Genomic DNA, 18936 nt, shown 5'->3' on the forward strand with positions numbered 1-18936 from the left:
CTACAGGCTAAGGGGCGATGTTGCTTTCTCAAACGCTACAGGCTAAGGGGCGATGTTGCTTTCTCAAACGCTACAGGCTAAGGGGCGATGTTGCTTTCTCAAACGCTACAGGCTAAGGGGCGATGTTGCTTTCTCAAACGCTACAGGCTAAGGGGCGATGTTGCTTTCTCAAACGCTACAGGCTAAGGGGCGATGTTGCTTTCTCAAACGCTACAGGCTAAGGGGCGATGTTGCTTTCTCAAACGCTACAGGCTAAGGGGCGATGTTGCTTTCTCAAACGCTACAGGCTAAGGGGCGATGTTGCTTTCTCAAACGCTACAGGCTAAGGGGCGATGTTGCTTTCTCAAACGCTACAGGCTAAGGGGCGATGTTGCTTTCTCAAACGCTACAGGCTAAGGGGCGATGTTGCTTTCTCAAACGCTACAGGCTAAGGGGCGATGTTGCTTTCTCAAACGCTACAGGCTAAGGGGCGATGTTGCTTTCTCAAACGCTACAGGCTAAGGGGCGATGTTGCTTTCTCAAACGCTACAGGCTAAGGGGCGATGTTGCTTTCTCAAACGCTACAGGCTAAGGGGCGATGTTGCTTTCTCAAACGCTACAGGCTAAGGGGCGATGTTGCTTTCTCAAACGCTACAGGCTAAGGGGCGATGTTGCTTTCTCAAACGCTACAGGCTAAGGGGCGATGTTGCTTTCTCAAACGCTACAGGCTAAGGGGCGATGTTGCTTTCTCAAACGCTACAGGCTAAGGGGCGATGTTGCTTTCTCAAACGCTACAGGCTAAGGGGCGATGTTGCTTTCTCAAACGCTACAGGCTAAGGGGCGATGTTGCTTTCTCAAACGCTACAGGCTAAGGGGCGATGTTGCTTTCTCAAACGCTACAGGCTAAGGGGCGATGTTGCTTTCTCAAACGCTACAGGCTAAGGGGCGATGTTGCTTTCTCAAACGCTACAGGCTAAGGGGCGATGTTGCTTTCTCAAACGCTACAGGCTAAGGGGCGATGTTGCTTTCTCAAACGCTACAGGCTAAGGGGCGATGTTGCTTTCTCAAACGCTACAGGCTAAGGGGCGATGTTGCTTTCTCAAACGCTACAGGCTAAGGGGCGATGTTGCTTTCTCAAACGCTACAGGCTAAGGGGCGATGTTGCTTTCTCAAACGCTACAGGCTAAGGGGCGATGTTGCTTTCTCAAACGCTACAGGCTAAGGGGCGATGTTGCTTTCTCAAACGCTACAGGCTAAGGGGCGATGTTGCTTTCTCAAACGCTACAGGCTAAGGGGCGATGTTGCTTTCTCAAACGCTACAGGCTAAGGGGCGATGTTGCTTTCTCAAACGCTACAGGCTAAGGGGCGATGTTGCTTTCTCAAACGCTACAGGCTAAGGGGCGATGTTGCTTTCTCAAACGCTACAGGCTAAGGGGCGATGTTGCTTTCTCAAACGCTACAGGCTAAGGGGCGATGTTGCTTTCTCAAACGCTACAGGCTAAGGGGCGATGTTGCTTTCTCAAACGCTACAGGCTAAGGGGCGATGTTGCTTTCTCAAACGCTACAGGCTAAGGGGCGATGTTGCTTTCTCAAACGCTACAGGCTAAGGGGCGATGTTGCTTTCTCAAACGCTACAGGCTAAGGGGCGATGTTGCTTTCTCAAACGCTACAGGCTAAGGGGCGATGTTGCTTTCTCAAACGCTACAGGCTAAGGGGCGATGTTGCTTTCTCAAACGCTACAGGCTAAGGGCGATGTTGCTTTCTCAAACGCTACAGGCTAAGGGGCGATGTTGCTTTCTCAAACGCTACAGGCTAAGGGGCGATGTTGCTTTCTCAAACGCTACAGGCTAAGGGGCGATGTTGCTTTCTCAAACGCTACAGGCTAAGGGGCGATGTTGCTTTCTCAAACGCTACAGGCTAAGGGGCGATGTTGCTTTCTCAAACGCTACAGGCTAAGGGGCGATGTTGCTTTCTCAAACGCTACAGGCTAAGGGGCGATGTTGCTTTCTCAAACGCTACAGGCTAAGGGGCGATGTTGCTTTCTCAAACGCTACAGGCTAAGGGGCGATGTTGCTTTCTCAAACGCTACAGGCTAAGGGGCGATGTTGCTTTCTCAAACGCTACAGGCTAAGGGGCGATGTTGCTTTCTCAAACGCTACAGGCTAAGGGGCGATGTTGCTTTCTCAAACGCTACAGGCTAAGGGGCGATGTTGCTTTCTCAAACGCTACAGGCTAAGGGGCGATGTTGCTTTCTCAAACGCTACAGGCTAAGGGGCGATGTTGCTTTCTCAAACGCTACAGGCTAAGGGGCGATGTTGCTTTCTCAAACGCTACAGGCTAAGGGGCGATGTTGCTTTCTCAAACGCTACAGGCTAAGGGGCGATGTTGCTTTCTCAAACGCTACAGGCTAAGGGGCGATGTTGCTTTCTAAACGGCTACAGGCTATAGGGGCGCTGTTTTTCTCAAACGCTACAGGCTAAGGGGCGATGTTGCTTTCTCAAACGCTACAGGCTAAGGGGCGATGTTGCTTTCTCAAACGCTACAGGCTAAGGGGCGATGTTGCTTTCTCAAACGCTACAGGCTAAGGGGCGATGTTGCTTTCTCAAACGCTACAGGCTAAGGGGCGATGTTGCTTTCTCAAACGCTACAGGCTAAGGGGCGATGTTGCTTTCTCAAACGCTACAGGCTAAGGGGCGATGTTGCTTTCTCAAACGCTACAGGCTAAGGGGCGATGTTGCTTTCTCAAACGCTACAGGCTAAGGGGCGATGTTGTTTTCTCAAACGCTACAGGCTAAGGGGCGATGTTGTTTTCTCAAACGCTACAGGCTAAGGGGCGATGTTGTTTTCTCAAACGCTACAGGCTAAGGGGCGATGTTGTTTTCTCAAACGCTACAGGCTAAGGGGCGATGTTGTTTTCTCAAACGCTACAGGCTAAGGGGCGATGTTCTCTTGAAACGCTACAGGCTAAGGGGCGATGTTCTCTTGAAACGCTACAGGCTAAGGGGCGATGTTCTCTTGAAACGCTACAGGCTAAGGGGCGATGTTCTCTTGAAACGCTACAGGCTAAGGGGCGATGTTCTCTTGAAACGCTACAGGCTAAGGGGCGATGTTCTCTTGAAACGCTACAGGCTAAGGGGCGATGTTCTCTTGAAACGCTACAGGCTAAGGGGCGATGTTCTCTTAAACGCTACAGGCTAAGGGGCGATGTTCTCTGAAACGCTACAGGCTAAGGGGCGATGTTCTCTTGAAACGCTACAGGCTAAGGGGCGATGTTCTCTTGAAACGCTACAGGCTAAGGGGCGATGTTCTCTTGAAACGCTACAGGCTAAGGGGCGATGTTCTCTTGAAACGCTACAGGCTAAGGGGCGATGTTCTCTTGAAACGCTACAGGCTAAGGGGCGATGTTCTCTTGAAACGCTACAGGCTAAGGGGCGATGTTCTCTTGAAACGCTACAGGCTAAGGGGCGATGTTCTCTTGAAACGCTACAGGCTAAGGGGCGATGTTCTCTTGAAACGCTACAGGCTAAGGGGCGATGTTCTCTTGAAACGCTACAGGCTAAGGGGCGATGTTCTCTTGAAACGCTACAGGCTAAGGGGCGATGTTCTCTTGAAACGCTACAGGCTAAGGGGCGATGTTCTCTTGAAACGCTACAGGCTAAGGGGCGATGTTCTCTTGAAACGCTACAGGCTAAGGGGCGATGTTCTCTTAAACGCTACAGGCTAAGGGCGATGTTCTCTTGAAACGCTACAGGCTAAGGGGCGATGTTCTCTTGAAACGCTACAGGCTAAGGGGCGATGTTCTCTTGAAACGCTACAGGCTAAGGGCGATGTTCTCTTGAAACGCTACAGGCTAAGGGGCGATGTTCTCTTGAAACGCTACAGGCTAAGGGGCGATGTTCTCTTGAAACGCTACAGGCTAAGGGGCGATGTTCTCTTGAAACGCTACAGGCTAAGGGGCGATGTTCTCTTGAAACGCTACAGGCTAAGGGGCGATGTTCTCTTAAACGCTACCAGAAGTCCTCACAAGGATAGTAAAACAAGGAACATTTTGACAAGTGTGGAAAAATACTTTTAGGCTTACAATTAGGGTTAGGAGTTAGGTTAAGGAAAATAGGATTTTGAATGGGGATCAAATTGTTTTGTCCCTACAAGGATAGTAAAACTAACGTGTGTGTGTGCACTCATGCAATGGACCTCCTTGGTGTCAAACTAAACTACTACCAAAACAGCAATGGACCTCCTTGGTGTCAGACTAAACTACTACCAAAACAGCAATGGACCTCCTTGGTGTCAAACTAAACTACTACCAAAACAGCAATGGACCTCCTTGGTGTCAAACTAAACTACTACCAAAACAGCAATGGACCTCCTTGGTGTCAAACTAAACTACTACCAAAACAGCAATGGACCTCCTTGGTGTCAGACTAAACTACTACCAAAACAGCAATGGACCTCCTTGGTGTCAGACTAAACTACTACCAAAACAGCAATGGACCTCCTTGGTGTCAAACTAAACTACTACCAAAACAGCAATGGACCTCCTTGGTGTCAGACTAAACTACTACCAAAACAGCAATGGACCTCCTTGGTGTCAAACTAAACTACTACCAAAACAGCAATGGACCTCCTTGGTGTCAAACTAAACTACTACCAAAACAGCAATGGACCTCCTTGGTGTCAAACTAAACTACTACCAAAACAGCAATGGACCTCCTTGGTGTCAGACTAAACTACTACCAAAACAGCAATGGACCTCCTTGGTGTCAGACTAAACTACTACCAAAACAGCAATGGACCTCCTTGGTGTCAAACTAAACTACTACCAAAACAGCAATGGACCTCCTTGGTGTCAAACTAAACTACTACCAAAACAGCAATGGACCTCCTTGGTGTCAGACTAAACTACTACCAAAACAGCAATGGACCTCCTTGGTGTCAGACTAAACTACTACCAAAACAGCAATGGACCTCCTTGGTGTCAAACTAAACTACTACCAAAACAGCAATGGACCTCCTTGGTGTCAAACTAAACTACTACCAAAACAGCAATGGACCTCCTTGGTGTCAGACTAAACTACTACCAAAACAGCAATGGACCTCCTTGGTGTCAGACTAAACTACTACCAAAACAGCAAAGCCAGGTGGAGCTCCCGACCCACCCATCCCATCTAAAATTACAACTCCACACAAACACCTTGAGCACTTGAGCCTGACAAATGAGCCTAGCTAACATATCTCAATTTAAAGCTGCAATATGAAACTTGTTTTGGTGGTGACCAGACCAAATTCTCACAGAAATATGAGTTATAGATCTGTCATTCTCATTGAAAACAATTCTAAGTGGTAATTCTTTTCTATGTGCACCATTTATATGCTTCCTGTTCTTAAGTTTAGTTTTTGCGTGTTTTACTTTCGGTTGTGTACACCAGCTTCAAACAGCTGAAAATACTATATTTTTGGTTATGGAAAATATATTTTACAGTGGTTTAGATGGTACAATGATTATCTGCACTAAACTTGCTTGTTTTGACAAACTGAAACTAGGCGAACTATTAACACTTTTGCAACCAGGAAATGGCAGAGCGATTTCTGCATAGTGCAACTTTAACATGGTTGTAAATGTATCTCATCTGTATCACTGAATTTGCACAACGACTCATTCCCGAATTGAATTCCGCTGCTCTACAGATCGCTCCAGGGAAGAAACGCTAGTGGGTGTGGTATTTGGCCGGAGCGATGTGGTAGACAGGCCATCACTGAATACCTACAGTAATCAGAAAGATGACTTAACAGTACAGAGGACTAGGCCTACTCACTGACTGTGTCCCAATGGTAACCTGCTGACTGTGTAGTGCACTATTGTTGACCAGGTCCCATAGGGCTTTGGACCAAAGTAGTGCACCATGTAGGGAATAGGGTGCCATTTGGGACAAGCCTCCTACTGTACAGTAATCTACTGTACTCCCAACTGTCTACTTGCGGTGGGCTTCCATGTCTTCTGCTGAGAACAGCAGTTTTATCCTGCAGGCTGAAACTGACCTCAGTTCTAAAGGCATTCATGTACTGGTCGGCAGCAGAATACCGGTACTGGTCGGCAGCAGAATACCGGTACTGGTCGGCAGCAGAATACCGGTACTGGTCGGCAGCAGAATACCGTAGGTACAGTACTGGTCGGCAGCAGAATACCGTAGGTACAGTACTAGTCGGCAGCAGAATACCGTAGGTACAGTACTAGTCGGCAGCAGAATACCGTAGGTACAGTACTAGTCGGCAGCAGAATACCGTAGGTACAGTACTGGTCTGCAGCAGAATACCGTAGGTACAGTACTGGTCTGCAGCAGAATACCGTAGGTACAGTACTAGTCTGCAGTAGAATACAGTACTGAAGGTACAGTACTGGTCTGCAGTAGAATACAGTACTGAAGGTACAGTACTGGTCTGCAGTAGAATACAGTACTGAAGGTACAGTACTGGTCTGCAGCAGAATACCGTAGGTACAGTACTAGTCGGCAGCAGAATACCGTAGGTACAGTACTGGTCTGCAGTAGAATACAGTACTGAAGGTACAGTACTGGTCTGCAGTAGAATACAGTACTGAAGGTACAGTACTGGTCTGCAGCAGAATACCGTAGGTACAGTACTAGTCTGCAGCAGAATACAGTACTGAAGGTACAGTACTGGTCTGCAGCAGAATACAGTACTGAAGGTACAGTACTGGTCTGCAGCAGAATACAGTACTGAAGGTACAGTACTGGTCTGCAGTAGAATACAGTACTGAAGGTACAGTACTGGTCTGCAGTAGAATACAGTACTGAAGGTACAGTACTGGTCTGCAGTAGAATACAGTACTGAAGGTACAGTACTGGTCTGCAGTAGAATACAGTACTGAAGGTACAGTACTGGTCTGCAGTAGAATACAGTACTGAAGGTACAGTACTGGTCTGCAGTAGAATACAGTACTGAAGGTACAGTACTGGTCTGCAGTAGAATACAGTACTGAAGGTACCGTACTGGTCTGCAGTAGAATACAGTACTGAAGGTACAGTACTAGTCTGCAGTAGAATACAGTACTGAAGGTACAGTACTGGTCTGCAGTAGAATACAGTACTGTAGGTACAGTACTGGTCTGCAGTAGAATACAGTGTGGGAAACTGAGATACAGTATGGGTTTGAAGCAGTGCAAACTGAGCTTTCAGAACACGGAACACACATGCCACTAAATACCTCTGCCATGTTCTCTGCCACACGTTACAACACACAGTTTCTGGAGAAAATACACTTTTTCATACTCTGAATCTATGGGTTTTAAACCTGAGCAATACTAATGTTTTCTTTCATCATGACAACACACCATCCTCCATAACATGGACACACACAGGGAGATAGATTACACACAAAGACACACACGGAAATGTGCTTTCAAACACACAGCTGGTTCCAATTTTGTGGTGGCTTAACTGTACTGGACATGCTCATAAACTAACGAACGAGGGGGAGAGAGAGGAGCTTAAAAACACAGGAGGTCAAGAAAACAGTGTGTGTGAAACCTCTGCACGGCCATCTTTAAACCCGACCCTCCTCCACAGTGCTTCATTCACTCTCTCTCTACTGCAGAGTCACTAGCTTATGGCTTTGGCCTTTATCTAATATGGGTTTGTGCCTAATGTTGTATAAAGTAATATTTCTATGGGCTTAAACTTACCCATCGGTCTAACTAACCCAGAAGGCCATGTAGCTGCACTTAAGGAAACATATGAAAGTGTTTTACATTTTATTACAGCAAGTATTTATTAAAAGTCATTTGAATGATTAAACGACTTTTGGCCAACGGATCCGTGGAATACGTTTAAAGTGTGTAAAACAAAGAAAAGTGATATTACTCATCTACAATGTATGTTCTTAACCCTGGGCAACATGGGCCTGGGGGAGGCTCACAAGGATATTGGTATCCACAGTACTCCACCAATTATCCATTTCTCAACTGAATACTATTACCCAGTTCATTTTTACATAAATGCACTGCAACTTAAAGATCAAATGGACTCGTTTAAATCGCAATATCAAATCATTTCTGGGAAACAATTAAGTACCTTTTTTGCTTACTACATGATTCCATATGTTTTATTTCATAGTTTTGATGTCTTCACTATTATTCTATAGCAAAAATAAAGAAAAACCCTTGAGTAGGTGTGTCCAAACTTCTGACTGGTACTGTATGTTTCCCAATCCAATAAAGCATCTTAGAATATACCAAGATGATATCGTCAAGTTAAGATTCGTCGAAAATTCTCTGTCCTACACCAAACACAACTTAACCTGTAACTCCCAGTAAGTAATGGACACCAACATTTTTTGGTAAAATTCATTATCTGGGCTCCTGAGTGGCGCAGTGGTCTAAGGCACTGCATCTCAGTGCTAGAGGCCCAGATAATGAATTTTACCAAAAAATGTTGGTTGCAGGTGGTGCGTTTTTAATAATGGAACATAGTATAAATTCAAATATTTAAAAATATATATATTTTACAGACACCCTGGTTCAAATCCAGGCTGTATTTTAATGAGCAGGCTTTCTTTCATGATTTGTTTTATTTTGACTGGAGCAAGATCGAGCTGATTCCTGATGTGGAAACTGCCTGGAAAATATTTCATGATGGGTTTTTTTCCCAAATAGTGAACAAACATGCCCCATTCCGCAGGTTCAAGGTTAAAGGGCGGGATAATCCATGGTTTTCTTCTGAGCTGTCTTGTATTATTCACAAACGTAATCTAGCCTGGGCTAAAACAAGGAAATCATGTTCTGATGCGGATTGGCTTATTTTTAGGCAGCTACGAAACAAGTGTTATTTTCTTCTCAGGGAGGCCAAGTCTGAATATTTTATGTCTGTTACCACTGATAACCTGAATGACCCTAGAAAGTTTTGAAAGGCTATTAAGTCTCTCTGGTAACAGTAATGTTAATGAAATTACCGTCACGTATATTGTAATCTAGCCTGGGCTAAAACAAGGAAATCATGTTCTGATGCGGATTGGCTTATTTTTAGGCAGCTACGAAACAAGTGTTATTTTCTTCTCAGGGAGGCCAAGTCTGAATATTTTATGTCTGTTACCACTGATAACCTGAATGACCCTAGAAAGTTTTGAAAGGCTATTAAGTCTCTCTGGTAACAGTAATGTTAATGAAATTACCGTCACGTATATTGAAGGACTGTTGCTGTATATGACAACTGAAATGCTGAATTGTTTCAATGAGCACTTTGTATCATCTGGTAGGCTGTTTGATTCAGTATCCTCCGTCTCTGTACAACCCTGTATGGATGAACCAGTGAGAGCTGGTCAAACTTTTAGCTTTTTGCCATTCTCAGTGCAGGTGGTACATAAAGCCCTGAAATCATTAGATCAGAGAAAGCCTGCAGGTCCTGATCTTCTGGATCCCTGCTTTGTAAAACTGGCAGCTGATTTCATAGCTGAACCACTTACATATCTGTTCAATCTAACCCTGGAATGTAATGAAATTCCCAAGATCTGGAAATCAGCATTTGTCCTACCACTTTTAAAAGGGGGGAGATCCAACTCTTAAATAATTATAGGCCAATCTCAAAGTTGTCACCCCTGGTGAAAATACTTGAAACCCTTGTGAGTGAACAGCTAAACTAGTTTTATAAACTAACTCCATTTTATCAATGCACCAATCGGGCTTCAGGAAGAAGCAGAGCACAATTACAACAGCCATAAAGGTTTTAAATGATATCACTGAAGCCCTTGACAAAAAACAGCACTGTCTCTCACTTTTATTGATCTCTAAGGCTTTTGATACAGTTGATCATGCTATACTGAGGCAGAGATCGTCGAGCGTAGGTCTTTCGGAGGATGCAGTTTCATGGTTTGCTAACTATCTGTCTGATAGTGCACTCAATTTGATGGGCTCATGTCTTAAAATGGTCTGTCTAATGGTGTGCCCCAGGGCTCTGTACTTGGTCCCCTCTTATTCACTATTTATATAAATCATTTAGACAAATGTGCATATTGCTCAACTTTTATACTGATGATAGTGTTTGTTGTGCCTCGTCTCTCACTAAAGCTTTTTATACTCAACATACCTTGTGTCAATTGAAGCTTATCCTCAAAACTGACAAAACTAAATGGTGTTTTCTAAAGCAAGAAATAGACCTCTGAACCTTTCACCACCTGTCAGGGCAATGAGATTGAGACAATAACCTCATAAATATCTTGGAATTTTAATTGATGACGGCCTCTTTTAAATTGCATATTCAACAACTTACATGTATGCCTATACTAGACTATGGGGATATTTAATATATGAATGCTTCCGCTCAGTGCTTGAGATCAATTGACACCCTTTACCATGGAGCATTGAGATATATTTTAAACTGCAAAACCCTTACGCACCACTGCACTTTATATACCAGGGTTGGCTGGCCTTCTGTATTCAATCGTAGTCTCAGTCACTGGTATACTTTTATTTACAAAGCCATTTTGGGGTTTACTACCATTTTATTTGGACATTGTTATTTTTCAGAAATGTGGTGGGTACTCTCTTTGTTCGCAGGACTTTATCCTGCTAACTGTTCCAAATGTCCGAACTGAATTTGGTAAAAGGGCTTATGTACTCTGCGCCATCGGCTTGGAACGCCTAACAAAATACGTTTAAACTGGAATACTTGTCCCGATTGGTGTTTTTAAATCATTGATGAAGGATTTTGAGGCTGATTCCCTGACCTGCCAATGTTTTTAATTTGCTGTTTTATGATTTTGTTATACTCTTGTGAATTATGTTTTTTTTACTAGATTACTTGTAGTTTTCATGTCTGTCTGTAATTGTGTAATGACATGGTGCTGCCTATCTTGGCCAAGACGCTCTTGAAAAATATTTAAAATCTCAAATGAGCCCTTCCTGATTAAATAACGGCCAAATAAAAACTCTGTAGCTAAATGTAAACGCAGCATTTGATTTGTCTGCTTCGCTGCAAACTGATTGGGGTATATGAAGGTAGAGATGGGAGCAGGGGCTCAACTGGAGCCCCTAACTGCAAACTTACAGCTGATCAATCTTGCTCTGGCAGATGACAGAGTCCTCTATGAAGTACGGTGTCAAGGCGTAGAAGCACCGGGCCGGAGAGCTCCGTGGAGACGGGGCTACAACACCGGGAGGCATCGCTGCGATGTGGAGGACGGGAGTGGGTCGACCTGTGGTGCTGTGTCGAGGCTTCACTCCAGAGCGGCCATGTGATTGGTTACGTACGGGTGACCATGAACCGCTGTACAGTACTGACCACGATCGGGGACACACCGAAAAGCACGCCACTGATGTCTAGTTTTAGAACCGCAAACTCTTATTTCATCCAGATACACAGTTCGAGCAGGAGCACCAAATCACTAGCACACCAAACAACGCGAGACCGCTCTGTTTAGTCCAAAGTCAACATATGTAATAACACTAATATAATAAAAATGTAAACAAGTAAAATCAATATAAAAACGCTAAAAACAGAAGTTCAACGTTTCACAATTCGCTCTCCAGATTCACTTCATTATCGGTGCCAAATAAACGCTTGACTGGATCAAGAGGCTGGAGAGACTGATCCCTGTGAGCTGTATTCTGTTCAGATGATGACATCCTGAATGTTCCCAACCCGCAGTTGGGCTGCGGTAAATACTACTACCCGGGAGAAAGGGAGGAGACTGCGCACATGTGCTTCAATCCGGGCTCCGCAGGGATAGAATGTGTAGGGCTGAAGCCATAAACACTGATCTTAGATCGGCGTTGGTGGTTCTCCCCAATGATCGTTATTGTTACAGGATGTGGAGGAAAGCTGATCCTAGAACTGCGCCAAATAGGTCGCCTTCTGCCTAGCGGCAGCGACACACGACACCGCTGTTTTCAGCTTCCTTCCAGTAAGAACGCGACGAAAACAAAACACGGAACAAAGATTGGGAAATCCAACAGCAACCAGATAACACGAGGAGAACATGAGCCAGGTCCTAGCCGGGGTTGTTTATCTGGTAGTGAAGCAAGCATGTTGATGTCAATGTATTAGGTGGCCTACACCTACATTTCATGTTGTGGAAAATACAGGTTTAAACCAACAAACATGTACATATTCTCAGCTTTCAAATGACAACAAGTAGCATCCTAATCCTACCACATTGTGTGAGTCTGTGTATGATGTTTTCTAATTGTGTGTATATTCTCGGGTCTGGCTGAATGTTTGTGTGTGTTATCCTCGACCGTCTACTTGTGGTATAGAGGAAGTGAGGTGTAGTGGTTAGATTGATTATGGCTCAGCAGTGTGCAGCGATGCTGCTGTAGTGCCCTTGATTAACCTGATGGGCTACACACACACGAGATTGAATCCTTCCATGATCACATGCAATCTATCAATTTAATTTCAAATCAGACACATTTAATCCTAACATATAGCGGATGTATAGAATAGGATAGATAAGGTTATGTGGTTATATATAATGATGATTGGGTCCAATAAGCTAATAGTATAATATTCAGAGCTGTTAAAGCCTGGATACTACAGCTGACGACAGAGAACCCTTTCATTCTCTACTGTTAACTGATTGGAAGAGGAACACTCATGACCCAATTATCACCCTCCTGCCCCTCCCACACTTACCACATTATTTTCTCCCTCATATCACCCACTACATGTCTTCTCTCTCTTTCTGTCATGCTTGTCTTTCCTCTGTTCAGATAGAGATGGAACGATTGATCTGTCTCTAACACATACACACACACGGAGGATATCGCTGTGCTTGCGGAAACCTTGTTCACTAGGGAGCTGAGCTCATGTTTGCAGCACTGTGAGTGGGAAAGCAGGAAAAGGTTCAGTGTGTGTGTGTGTGTGTGTGTGTGTGTGTGTGTGTGTGTGTGTGTGTGTGTGTATACACACATCAATGTGTGTGTGGGAATGTTCCTCTTTCTCCCTAGCTCAGCGTTTCCCAAACTCGGTCCTCGGGAACCCGAAGGGGTGCACGTTTTTGGTTTTTGCCCCAGCACTACACAACTAATTCAAATCAAAGCTTGATGATTAGTTGATTTGAATCAGCTGTGTAGCACAAGGGCAAAACCCAAAATGTGCACCCCAGGACCGAGTTTGGGAAACCTTGCCGTAGCTCATCTACCTCTCTGGTTGGACCACTGAAATTGAAACTTTACAATGAGACAGAGGATGCCGGACAAAAACACCAGACACTCTGTCGGACCAGCCATGTCACTGGGTCTGTGTCCACACACACTTGTCACCATGGTGACCCTACAGCCACATGTAAAAACACCAGACACTCTGTCAGACCAGCCATGTCATTGGGTCTGTGTCCACACACACTTGTCACCATGGTGACCCTACAGCCACATGTAAAAACACCAGACACTCTGTCGGACCAGCCATGTCACTGGGTCTGTGTCCACACACACTTGTCACCATGGTGACCCTACAGCCACATGTAAAAACACTCACACCAGACTCACAAAAATATATACACACACATACTCTAATCCTTTGAGGCTGGATGGGGTTTACTAATTGATTTGTGCGTTAATAATCTGATTGACTTCCTGCTAGTACATTATTTAGATAACCTTCAATACCTGACTGGATTGGTGCCAAATGACAATAAATATACACCGAGTATACAAAACATGAAGAACACCTGCTCTTTCCATTACCAAAGGACATCCAGACAATTTGACAACTGTGGGAAGCATTGGAGTCAACATGGGCCAGTATCCCTGTGGAACGCTTTCGACACCTTGTAGAGTCCATCCCCCTGACGAATTGAGTCTGTTCTGAGGGCAAAAGAGGGTGCAACTCCATATAGGGAAGGTGTTCCTAATGTTTGGTATACTCTGTGTGTGTGTGTGTCTCTCAGAGTTTAGCCTATCGGTGTCTGAGTAGTCATCTTACTGTATGCAGTGGGGCACACTACATGGACTAGATCCCTGAAACAACTTTGGACACCCAAGCCAGTTCCACCAAATGTTTTCATTGTTCTAATCAGGGACTGATTTAGACCTGAGACACCAGGTTGGTGCAATTAATTATCAAGTAGGCCAGAAAACCAGCCAGACTTCGTAGGAGAAGAGTTGAATACCCCATGGACTAGAGTGAGTGTGCGTTTTGCTCCCCCAACATCACTGTACTGCTACTGTTCACTGACCTGCAAGGTTACACCTGGCTGCTGCTATCTGACATTAAAGTGGAATAGACAGCATTAACTACTTTGCAGATATGAAACAGACGATCATAATATCAGTCAAAAATATGAAATTCCCAGTTTATGCTACAAAAACAACTTTATAAGAGTATTTAAAAATAGGTTATATTCCATGATGTACACTAAGACATTGTTGGCAGAATAGATGATTCAGTTCAATACATGATTCATATAATTCACCAATACATTTCTTGGTAGTCCAAAAAATATTGCTATCAGGTTGGAAATCACAGATGCACTGTTTCAATGACTCAATATTTTGGACAAAAACGGACAAACGTAACTAAGGCTGGGAATGTCAATACAATCAAACTAGCGAAGGCTATTATCACAGGTCAGTCATAACGTGGCTAATAGGCTAGCGTATCTATTTATGTAGCAAGTTAAAAACACAGGGCTTACCGTAGGCTAGATAGCTAGCTAGGAGGATGTCATGTCATTGGAGGAGGAGTTGAGTGACTGACTTTTCCCCTCGTATTGTTTTCGGTAACTATACACAGCTAGAGATGCAGGTGTCATTTGGTTAGCTAACAAGAACTTGAACGACTGTTATACAGTTAGCATATATCTTGTGTTAGCAAATTCACTCTGGCTATCTACTCCGACTTCAGAGCACTTCTCTGAGTGTGCCACAGCGCAGAATAACTGATGAATTTACGCAACACCTGCTGAATATGACCGCTGTCAGAAAACGTAGGCAAAACAATAGTCACGAACGCCCTAGATAACATGTAAACAGCCTAGCTAACCCGCTCTGCTAGGGCAAGTAAAATTGGTCAGAGTGAGTTGCTCTTATTTGTGTCTGGAAGTAGCTAGCTAGCAAGCTAGCCAACCTTAGCCAGGAAGACAAGCTGCAGAAGGACGAGAAGGCTACAACTCCCCATCGTTTATCATTGCAATTTTGATGGCCAACTAGCTGAAAAAGTTGATAGGGTTTATCTAATGTTCCTTCATTATATTTTAGCTCATCTTGCTCTGGCTAGCATTAGTTGTTGATGTACAGTATCCGTAAAAAGTATTGACACACCTACTCATTCAAGGGTTTCTTTATTTTTACTATTATCTACATTGTAGAATAATATTGAAGACATTGAAACTATGAAATAACACATATGGAATCATGTAGTAACCAAAAAAAGTGTTATCAAAATAGATTTTATATTTGAGACTCTAAGGAGCCACCCTTTCCCTTGATGACAGCTTTACTTGGAATGCTTTTCCAACAGTCTTGTTGGCTGCTTTTCCTTCACTCCGCGGTCCAACTCATCCCAAACCATCTCAATTGGGTTGAGGTCAGGTGATTGTGGAGGCCAGGCTGATGCAGCACTCCATCACTCTCCTTGGTCAAATAGCCCTTACACAGCCTGGAGGTGTGTTGGGTCATTGTCCTGTTGAAAAACAAATGATGGTGCAAACCAGATGGGATGGTGTATCGCTGCAGAATGCTGTGGGAGCCATGCTGGTTAAGTGTGCCTTGAATTCTAAATAAAATCAGACAGTGTCACCAGCAAAACACACCATCACACCTCCTCCATGCTTCACTGTGGGAACCACACATGCGAAGATCATCCGTTCACCTACTCTGTGTCTCACAAAGACACGGCGGTTGGAACCATAAGTCTCAAATTTGGACTCCAGACCAAAGGACAGATTTCCACCGGTCTAATGTCCATTGCTCGTGTTTCTTGGTCCAAGCAAGTCTCTTCTTATTGGTGTCCTTTAGTAGTGTTTTTTTTGCAGCATTTTGACCATGAAGGCCTGATTCACACAGTCTCCTCTGAACAGTTGATGTTGAGAAGTGTCTGTTACCCAAACTCGGAAGCATTTTTTTGGGCTGCAATTTCTGAGGCTGGGAACTAATGAACTTATCTAAAGCAGAGGTAACTCTGGGTCTTGCTTTCCTGTGGCGGTCCTCATGAGAGCCAGTTTTATCATAGCACTTGATGGTTTTTGCGACTGCACTTGAAGAAACCTTCAAAGTTCTTGACATTTTCAGGATTGACTGACCTTCATGTCTTAAAGTAATGATGGACTGTCATTTCTCTTTGCTTATTTGAGCTGTTCTTGCCATAATATGGACTTGGTCTTTTACCAAATAGGGCTATCTTCTGTATACCACCCCTACCTTGTCAGAACACAACTGATTGGCTCAAACGCATTAAGAAATAAAGAAATTCCAAAAATGTACTTTTAACAAGGTACACCTGTTAAATGAAATGCATTCCAGGTGACTACCTCATGAAGCTGGTTGGGAGAATGCCAAGCATGTGCAAAGCTGTCAGGGCAAAGGGTGGTTACTTTGAAGAATCTCAAATATAAAATATTTTGATTTGTTTAACACTTTTTTGGTTACTACATGATTCCATGTGTTATTTTATAGTTTTGATGTCTTCACTATTATTCTATAAAATGTAGAAAATAGTAAAAATAAAGAAAATCCCTAGAATGAGTAGGTGTGTCCAAACTTTTGACTGGTACTGTGCATAATGGAGAGAGAGCCTACCTTTCATGGTTGTTTGATCAATAGGACTGTAAAGTTCCCAAATGTAAAGGGACTCCCGCGGTATTGACATATTTTTAGAAATCCATTCAGGTGTATTTTGTGGCTTTTGGTGAATGCATTCTAATGATCTAAAGTCACGCTGTTGCAACTGTTTGTAAAACACACAGTCCAGTTCAAAGTGAATGATGGCAGGCCTGTGTAGCAAATGGCTTGTTTGCATAAAGGCCTAATGTAGCTCTGATTGGCTACGGTGCACCGGTCTGCGTAGACTCCGGTCCTGGACGAGACAGATGTTTTTATTAGGTTTTTTTTACTGCAGTGTCTATTAAATTGTCCAAACACACGGACGCTTTCCCAATCTATATTGGGAAACCCAATATGTATACCCAAGTGTGTATATGTGTTTTTTTGGTTTTACTATCCTTGTAGGGACCAGACGTCCTGACAATGATAGTAAAACAAGGAACATTTAGACAAATGGGGACATTTCACAGGTCCCCACAAGGAAAAAGGCAATTCAAGGCTTAGGGGTTAATGTTTAGGGTTAGAATTAGGGGTAAGGCTTAGGGAAACTATGATAAAAAAAAAAAATGGGAAACAATTGTTTAGACCCACAAGGATATTAAAACAAACATGTGCTTGTGTGACTAATCAGGTTCTTAGGTAGTGATTAACACTAGGAACACTGACTTAACTATCACTGTGGTCAGATAAACAGGGAAGTCCACCAACCCAAAGTCTGATGCAAGAAGGTGCAGTAAAACTGTGAAAGCAGTTCCTGGTTGATTTCCTCTCTGGAAACAGCTCATATCCCGTGTGGCTCAGTTGGTAGAGCATGGCGCTTGCAACGCCAGGGTTGTGGGTTCATTCCCCACGGGGGGACCAGGATGAATATGTATGAACTTTCCAATTTGTAAGTCGCTCTGGATAAGAGCGTCTGCTAAATGACTTAAATGTAAATGTAAATATCAGGGTTTGATTCATTTGTTCAGTAACCTATTTCTGTTGAAGGGCCTTGCATACAGAGCAGAGGTTTGTCGTTTTATCTGAGCAAATAAAACGTATGTACATGTGTAGAGGAGGTGGCTTTAGCTCAGAGGGCTAGTACAGTCCAAGTCACATTGGCAACCTGGGTTCAATACAACGTATGCTGTATGCATGCAGGATGCACGTAATCTATCGAGAACAATAAAAGGTATCTGATGAAAGTCACACCTCGCAACTGACATAGCCAATCACAACCTGTGCAAGCCTGAGGCGGCCAATCACCTGACCGCTGTGTCATTAGACTTGATAAAAATCAGTAATTTATGACTTTGCAAAGACAGACACAGCCAGCCAGCCGTTAATACTGTACTTGTGCCAGGGGACTTTTACAGTGAACAATATAAAAGTGACGTCCCCCTGTTGACAATGTCCAACCGCTACTGACTCAGTCAATACACAGAGCAGTGTATCCCTTTCCATTATAGATGCTGGGGCGGGACAGCTGTTTACCTCTGTTGCTGCGTCCCAAACTAAAACAACTTTGCTTCAAATTTGCTTTTAAAAGACCTTGGATGTTGTTTTGGCGACTTCTGTGCTCCTTCCATAGAACAACGGAGAGAAAACACCAGTTGACCTACGCCAGCATGTTTGGAACAGTGGTCAAGGAGGTACATGTCGAGACACAAGACATCAATCTGATGAATACAACCCCCCCCCCCCCCCCGCTCTACACATGCATGCACACACTCCTGAACATGACCACAAACAATGTGTTTCTCACAGTGTAGTAGATTACCCTCAGAAACACACACACACAAAACTAGGCCCATCTAGTCCAGGTACAGTATATTGACACACACAGGTCCATCTGACAGTGTAAAGGGTATTATGACGACCCATGTTCGTCCCGTTAAAACGCTACACCATTTGCACTTAGCAGCACACCAGGACGCACAAACAACCCCAGGCAGGCAGCATCTGGAAATAGGATCCACTCGAAGAGTTCGCCTGAAAAGGTTAAATCTGGAGTGGCTGAAAACAGCAGCATGTGTGTGTGTTGATAAAATACTTTCCATAGTGTGAGCTGCTCAAACAAAGGGGTGTGATGGGTCCACACTCAAAAAGGATGTTGTATAAAGCTTACTTCATTACTCAATGTTTTTAATTATTTTCACTGCATCAGGGATAGCGTACACAGACGTTTCGGCTTTACAGCCTTCTTC

The 18936-nt window shown here is 44.0% G+C and overlaps 1 protein-coding gene across 2 annotated transcripts in view; it reads right to left on the bottom strand.

The window, feature by feature from the left end:
- The window catches only part of ssh2b (slingshot protein phosphatase 2b), a 43825-nt gene that overhangs the window by 14502 nt on the left and 10387 nt on the right, over positions 1 to 18936 (bottom strand). The window contains exon 1 of one of the 2 annotated variants that reach the window (XM_038965346.1): positions 11037 to 11623. The exons of the other annotated variant lie outside the window; for it this stretch is intronic. Coding sequence (XP_038821274.1) covers positions 11037 to 11152 — 116 coding nt within the window. The 5' untranslated portion in view covers positions 11153 to 11623. Of the gene's footprint in view, positions 1 to 11036; positions 11624 to 18936 lie in introns of those variants that run through there. 2 annotated transcript variants of the gene reach the window in all.

Source organism: Salvelinus namaycush, chromosome 26, assembly GCF_016432855.1.
Source record: "Salvelinus namaycush isolate Seneca chromosome 26, SaNama_1.0, whole genome shotgun sequence".
Taxonomy (NCBI): Eukaryota; Metazoa; Chordata; class Actinopteri; order Salmoniformes; family Salmonidae; genus Salvelinus; species Salvelinus namaycush.